This window comes from Ursus arctos, unplaced genomic scaffold, assembly GCF_023065955.2.
Source record: "Ursus arctos isolate Adak ecotype North America unplaced genomic scaffold, UrsArc2.0 scaffold_2, whole genome shotgun sequence".
NCBI classification, from domain to species: Eukaryota; Metazoa; Chordata; class Mammalia; order Carnivora; family Ursidae; genus Ursus; species Ursus arctos.
This window is the reverse complement of record NW_026622874.1, coordinates 45,952,892-45,960,267: the sequence shown is the minus strand read 5'-3', so window position 1 is coordinate 45,960,267 and position 7,376 is coordinate 45,952,892. Positions and strand designations below refer to the sequence as shown.

The 7,376-nt window shown below is 40.1% G+C and overlaps 1 protein-coding gene across 1 annotated transcript; it reads left to right on the top strand.

Annotated features, from left to right (window-relative positions):
- The first annotated feature begins 3,504 nt into the window (after positions 1-3,504).
- On the top strand, positions 3,505-6,788 carry RGS2 (regulator of G protein signaling 2). The gene is made up of 5 exons (XM_026517354.4): positions 3,505-3,641; positions 4,660-4,761; positions 4,864-4,925; positions 5,488-5,654; positions 5,933-6,788. Exons 1-5 carry the CDS (start codon positions 3,532-3,534, stop codon positions 6,125-6,127), a joined length of 636 nt encoding a protein of 211 aa, XP_026373139.1. The 5' UTR covers positions 3,505-3,531; the 3' UTR covers positions 6,128-6,788.
- The last annotated feature ends 588 nt before the right edge of the window (positions 6,789-7,376 follow it).

Genomic DNA, 7,376 nt, shown 5'->3' with positions numbered 1-7,376 from the left:
TTTCCAATTACTCATCACACCTTTTGCCATATAGCATTTAACTTCTTAGGGTGTTCGGCCCCCCCTTTTCTTTTAAACTCACCACCAACTTAAGATTTTGCGAGGTAAGCAACAGTTTACAGTTTTTACAAATTTAAAAACTAAGATATCTTGGGGCACCTAGGTGTCTCAGTCATTAAGCGTCTGCCTTCTGCTCAGGGTGTGATCCTAGAGTCCTGGGATCGAGCCCCACATTGGGCTCCCTGCTCTGCTGGGAGCCTGCTTCTTCCTCTCCCACTCCCCCTGCTTGTGTTCCCTCTCTTGTTGGCTGTCTCTCTGTCAAATAAATAAATAAAATCTTAAAAAAAAAAAAAACAACTAAGATATCTTATTAACTGAAAAAAACAAAGCATGGAGTAATACACAGAAAGATTCTTCTGTGTTTTTTAAGCATTTCTCTAGGTTCTTAAATTTCTAAAACCTAAGCATGAAAGTTATTCTGTATAAACATGTTTAGCTAATAATAATTCATAAGTCTTAGTAAATAGCATACAGTGGCGAGAGCATACAGGCGGAAGAATTGTGGCAGGGGAGACTTTTGCCTTCCATATTCTACTTTTTAATTTAAATTATTTTTAATACAAAAAGTTCAGTAATTTAATTTAAATTATTTTTAAATTATTTTTAATACAAAAAGTTCAAGAACCACATGGAGAACCTCCACCACTGTGTTCAGAGGACCTCTCCAGTAGAGGGCATGGTAGATTCAACATTGAAAATGTATATTCTCAAGCAAACCAACTGTAGTTTTGCTGTGCAATATTTACAACCTATTGCATTGTTTCTCCCTCCACCACAGAATGGAAAATATGTGTCATCTTAATATTGAGCAATCCCATTTACCTAAAAGCCACTTGCAACAAAAAGACAAAGGGAAGTCATCAAACATTGTAGCTTTTGCTTTAAATGGGACTACCGCCTTTATAAAAGACATTAACATGGCAACTTTTTGACTGAAGGTTCTCTCAGTCTGAAGTAGGTCTTGCCTTAACTCTTAAAATCACCTTTACATACAGAAATGATAAATCATTACACATTCAGATTTACCAATTGACCTCATAATTTTCAGGAAAAAATTAATTTGCTGCCACTTAACATCAGCTGTCAATTGGAAATGGTTTATGAAAAAAGCAAATAATTACATTAAACACTTAGAGAAACATCTAGAATAGTCTATATTTAAACCAGTTCCTTACATGGATACATATATATTCACTTTTGTGGCTATATTGAGATGATTGAACTTCCCTGGCTTGGAGATCTCTGAAAAAATTTAAACGGCAAACTGTTTGTTTTTCTTATTTGCTTAGTACCCAGAGAGCATGTATAAAGTATCTATTATGAGCTTAAAACGTTACAAATGTCTGGGACATTATTTTGATATTTTAATACTATTTACACATTTATAACCTAATTAACTCTGAGTTAATCCTTTAATGGTTTTTCTACCTTGAATAGCTATATTTCCTTTTTCACACATATGCAAATTAATAATACCAAACTTCTGTGCGCCCCTCATATGAGTCACATAATATCTGAGATTGGCAAAAAAGATACATTATTCTTACTATAAATGAGAAACTGGGGCTCCAGGAGGTGTAACGAGACTGTCCCAACAGTTACTTAGCATTTATTGGTTAGGCTGCGACTCATTAGGTCTTCAGACACAGGTCCAGCTCTCTCTCCTTGCTGTCTCTTTGTCAGAATTCCTGGACCTTCCACTATGAATGAATTCTACCATCCAAGGTTCTAAGTGAATAATGTATTAAGGTTTATACTGGCAAAAAAAAAAAAAAAAAAAAAAGAAAAAGAAAGAAAAGAAAAGAAAAGAAAAAAAGGCAAGTGCCTATCTATCACACATATTTAATAAATAATTATTGAATAATCAGAAAGCAAAAATAGATGGAAATATTATGCAAGGTTCTTGAGAGATAAAGAGTATATGCATGAGAAAAACAGGATTCTTACATTTCACAAACATGTTTTAAAGTATTTATTACTGAAATCTAAATGATTTTCCTTTCCATGATAAAGTATGGCTGTTCTCTTTAGTAAAACTGCAGATTTTACTCTACAAGTCAAACTTGGAGCTCCAACTACTGGCAGCTCACTTTAAGAAGTTAAAGTAGTTCCAATTTTCTTTTAGCAGTTCTAATGCAAAGCAAGGAGAATATTTGTAGCCTAATCACTACCTTGCTGTTAATCTTACTTTCTACTTAAATGCCTGATGGGGAAACCCTTTGGATATTCCACTGTACAGTTCTGTTACCTGAAATCAAGTAACTGTGTTAAGGTTATCCATTCTGGAGGTTCTCTGTTTGTCCTTCCCAATCAAAACATTTAAAGCCGGCTACAGTAGAGATGATTTTTGAAGAATTGACAAATTAAATTTATTCAAGTAAGCCACTAATATCTCCTCCTCCTCTCTACCCTCCTCACCCCTCCCCTCCTTGCAAGTTATTAAGTGTTCTGGTAAATTCTAAGCCAACCAAGAATGACTCATGAGGAAATCCTGCATCCTTGCACTCTTAAACCAGAATGTCTCTGGCGCATTACAGTTGCGAGGTCTTGGTGTTTCCCTCTATCTCAGCATAAGGAGATCCGTGATTTCTGTTCTGGAAGGAAAAGCAGCCAAGGACTCCGGAGAAATAGCTTGCAACCCCACAACATGCACAATCACTTATCTTTTAGTAATCAAAAATGCACACCTAGTTAAAAACACTGTCGTCTGATAAAGTCACTTTCTCCTGTTCCTTCCCTATTTATCGTTCATTCCCAAACGTGTTCCAAGATGCCCCGGCAAGCTGCGGAGTAGGTCACACCACCTGCCCCTGAATCGTCACGGTTCCTTCCTTTCATCTTTTCCTCCCCCCGCCCCCAAACTAAATGGAGTCGCAGAGAGGAGTAACTGAGGGTCTCCCAGCAGCCTCAGTTTGCAAACCAAGAAATGTGGTGTGGGAAAAGGGCGCGCTCTCAAAAAAAGGGAGGGGGGAAGATCTTCATTCAAAATAAGGCAATTGCAGTCTGGTTCGCTAGAAGCAAGTTTTCCTCTGGCGGGGAACCAGCACTCCCCTTCGCGGTTAGGAGCATGTAAGCGTGGGGGAGGGGAGGAGAGGGCAAGCGCAGCCAACTTTGGCTCCCTCCCTTCATCGGGGGCCGCCACTCATTGACAAAGGTCGCCGGCCGTGGCCCGCAGCGAGGCTTCTCTGTCTGCTCCCACACCAAACCCCGCAAGCCGCAGCGTTTGGTACGAGTGCGCACGAAGCAAAGGCCGCACACGTCAGCGGACCTCGCTTCGAGACCCTTCGGCGGCGCCCGTGACTGCCGCAGGCCGGGGCTGGCCCCGCCCCCGTGCCCGTCGGCAACCGACCAATCGGTGCCCTCTAGAGGCGGGACCGCGGCGTGAGGTCCCGCCCCCGCCCCAACACCTCTAATAAATGCGGCGGCGCGCGCCCCGCCGCAAACAGCTGCGGCGCCAGCAGAAGGAGGATAATGCAAAGTGCCATGTTCCTGGCTGTTCAGCACGACTGCGGATCCATGGACAAGAACTCCGGCAACAGCCCCAAGAGCGAGGAGAAGCGGGAAAAAATGAAGCGGACCCTGTGAGTACGGCCTTCTTTCTCCCGCCGCTCGCTGCTGATCTGGCTCCCGGGTTTGCTGCAAACGTGATACCTTTGGGCTCGGCTTTGATGTTAGGGAACTATGTAACCTGCGCCTTTGCAGGAAAAAAAAAATGTGGAAAAGGTCAATTTGCAAAGTAAGGTTAAATCTGTGTGGTATGTACTGATTTTGTTACGTGAGCGAAGGACTCTCGGGTAGTTCAGGAACTGAGAAAATTTTTGATATGGAGGCGGTGGTTGATGTGCCTAAGAAATTGCGGGTTGGCTTTTTGTCCCCTGCATTTAAAATAACATCCGAGAATCCTGGGGCTGAAGCGCATCCCCAACAATGGTACCTTGCATTGTAAGTTTTGATTGGCTTACACAGCTTCTGGAAGGAGTATTTTGGCTGGTTCTGATTATATTCGTTTTAAAATCGTTTTTGTTTTTTAATGGAACTGCATATCTCACCCACTAACCATTGTTATGCATCATCTGCTTAAAATGAGTGTTGTAGTTGGGGGGGGGGGCTCAGTCACACACACACACACACACACACACACACACACATCTCCCTCATGGCTTCTAGTGTGGTCCAGAGCCTCTAAGAGTAGAAGGGAAATGAATACCGACTGGCTGTATTGAAACTGTAGGTTTCAAGTGTGAAATGTCTCAGAATTGTAATTAAGACTGCAGAAAAACTGCTGCCTTTTGTGGGCCAGAAATAGCATCTGCCTTTTGAAGTATGCCAGCTGAATTCATTTAAATACCCTAGTAATTTTAGGTAGTCTTACTCTCAGTTATAAAAGTAGTACTTCTGTTCAGATGAATGGATGAAACTAATTGCGTTCAGCATATAGGTGCTAGGTTTAAATGTAAAATGAGTTAAGACTGACTTGAGGAGTTCTTGTTTTGTCTTAGTTTCTGGCTACTGGGTGACTTTATTTGGTAAAAATGTGTTCAGCTGCAGTAGCAATTTTTAAATGTTGCACTCAGTGAATATCTTTTTTTTTTTTTTTAGATTAAAAGATTGGAAGACCCGTTTGAGCTACTTCTTGCAAAATTCATCCTCTCCTGGGAAGCCCAAAAATGGCAAGAAAAGCAAACAGCAAACCTTCGTCAAGTAAGTTGAAAATCTTGTACGTGCAAATATGAATAGCTAGCTGCTGTGCTAAAAAGAGGAACTCTGATGTGTACAAGCTAATGTGCAGACTTTCTTTTGCAGGCCTTCTCCTGAGGAAGCACAACTGTGGTCAGAAGCATTTGATGAGCTGCTAGCCAGTAAATGTAAGTTAATCTGTTGAATTTGATCCATTTCAAGTATCACACGTCTAGAATGGTGTTCACACAACAGAAGAGCAGATTGCCCCAGGGGAATTCAGCTGTACAGTCACTAAAAATAGAATGCCTATTTTTCTCCTTTATTTCCTAGTATTTAACCATGGAAATGCATGGTTTGGCCATTGTAGATAGGGAAGAAAAACTAGCCAAAATTGTAGTGTCAGTTGCTCTTCCTTAAGGTTGAATCAGTTTTCCGTTGTATACAATGTTTCCAGGAGGTTTAGTTCCCAGAGAATTTAGGTTCCCCTATAAATATTTGCATTAATAGCAAAGTTAAGTATATTTTTTGTAGCAGTGTGCCAACTTAGGCATTTTGCCTATTAGCCTCTTAGTCTTTAAAGAGCTAAATTCTGAGGATTACAAATTTGAGTGAAATCGAGAAAATTGCTATCATTGAGAAATAATAAAACATAGGGGTGGGAGAATGGTAGTTCTGGAAAAAATTTAAGGGATTAATTGGTCACCCAGTTCACATTCTGTATGCTTTTTCCCCCTCCTCTTTCCCCAGATGGTCTTGCTGCATTCAGGGCTTTTTTAAAATCTGAGTTTTGTGAAGAAAATATTGAATTCTGGCTGGCCTGTGAAGACTTCAAAAAAACCAAGTCACCCCAAAAACTGTCCTCCAAAGCAAGGAAAATATATACTGATTTCATAGAAAAAGAAGCTCCAAAAGAGGTAGGGGGGAAAATAAGTTCTTCATTGCAGCATATTTTGAACATTCTTAGCACCAACATGAAACAAAAGACATCAAATTAAATTAAAGGGGGGCGGGGAGTAAAATTGTTTTTAAAAACAATTTCTAGTTTTTGATTAGATTAATTTCATTTCTTCTATGACTTGGCTAGTGAAACTCATCACACATTATAGTTTTTGCTTCTTGTTTTCAAATATTTAAATAGGTATCAATCTCTAGCTCTGAATATGAAATAAACCACTTTTTTTTTTAATTTCAGATAAACATAGACTTTCAAACCAAAACTCTGATTGCCCAAAATATACAAGAAGCTACAAGTGGCTGCTTTACAACTGCCCAGAAAAGGGTCTACAGCTTGATGGAGAACAACTCTTATCCCCGTTTCTTGGAGTCAGAATTCTACCAGGACTTGTGTAAAAAGCCACAGATGGCCACAGAGCCCCATGCCACATGAGATGAGAAAGGGAGCCCAAAAGTGGAGGACATTTCATTTTTTTCCTAAGGGGAAAGGCTGTGACCTGCCGAAAAGACTGACCTTGAACTTAGCCTGGGTGTTCAGGAAACATCACTCAGAACTATTGATTCAGAGTTAGTGAATCAGGAAGCTGGTAACTGTCTAGAAGAAGCTTGTATTGGGACAGCTTCTGTAGCTGTGTCTAGAGCACAGGGAGAAAGTGGTCATGTGGTGTGTCTCACACTGGGAAGGCAGGAACGTGAGACTCCAAGGTATGATGTGATACTGTTGGTCCAAAAGCATTTAAAAATCAATAGGTCTGGGATTATGTGGCCTTAGCTAGCTGGCTGTGTATCTTTCCCTAAATCAGTCCGTGTTACCACATAGTGGTTTTAGTTTTAGTTATTTAGGAGTAAGTAATATTAAAATGTTTACTGTGTGCAAGGGTGTTGAAGTTCTTATGACTACAGATCATCAGTACTATTGTCTCATGTAACACTAAAACTGAAACGGTCTGTGTTTGAATTGTTAAGTGGTGTAATGGAATGAGTGCTGTCGTGTAGGAAACTATGTTGTCCATGATGAGTGCCAAAAACTGTCCTGAAGGCAGCTAAAATTTGATGTGGTCTTTGAATACTTTTAATAAATTTATTTTGATAAATAATGTCATTGAATATCTGGTTCAGATGGAGGGTTTTTTTGTGGGGTGGGGGCGGGGCTGTTAAACTGGAAATATGGCACATACAAGGGAAACCTCTTTCCGGTAAAGAAGAGGTATCCTAGGTGATGTCCCTGTTCAGTAAGAATTGACAGTGCTCAGAAATGGGAAGTGATGTCTTCCTTGCAATTACCTCTTTTTTAAACCTAATAAACATTATGAAGACCAAGGGAAGTCAGACCACCTCCTTAGAACCACCCTGGGATCAAACTTCCTAATATAACCTTGTAAAAAAAAAAAATCAAGCTTACTGTTAATGAAAGCAAAAAAACATTGACCTTAAAACCCTTCATGGGTATCACTAAAGACTAGCTCAGTAAAAGAAGTAAAATAATATAATGGAGACAAAGCACCAGAATAATTCACGTAACTCAGCTTCTCAAATGAAGAAAAAAGCCAAATAAGGCCTGCCTTTTATATTTCCCTTGGTTCCAAGTTCCCCCATAGCGTACGGGCATGAATTTCCAAGATGTGTACTCAAAATTGTTCACCTCCATGATCAATACAAAAATCAGAATTTTCCTGATTCTC

Excerpts from the sequence above, each read along its gene's own strand:
- RGS2 (XM_026517354.4), top strand. The coding sequence starts at position 3,532 with ATGCAAAGTGCCATGTTCCTGGCTGTTCAGCACGACTGCGGATCCATG. Across the intron at positions 3,642-4,659 it reads GAAAAAATGAAGCGGACCCT|ATTAAAAGATTGGAAGACCC; the intron begins GTGAGTACGGCC and ends TTTTTTTTTTAG. Across the intron at positions 4,926-5,487 it reads TGAGCTGCTAGCCAGTAAAT|ATGGTCTTGCTGCATTCAGG; the intron begins GTAAGTTAATCT and ends CTCTTTCCCCAG.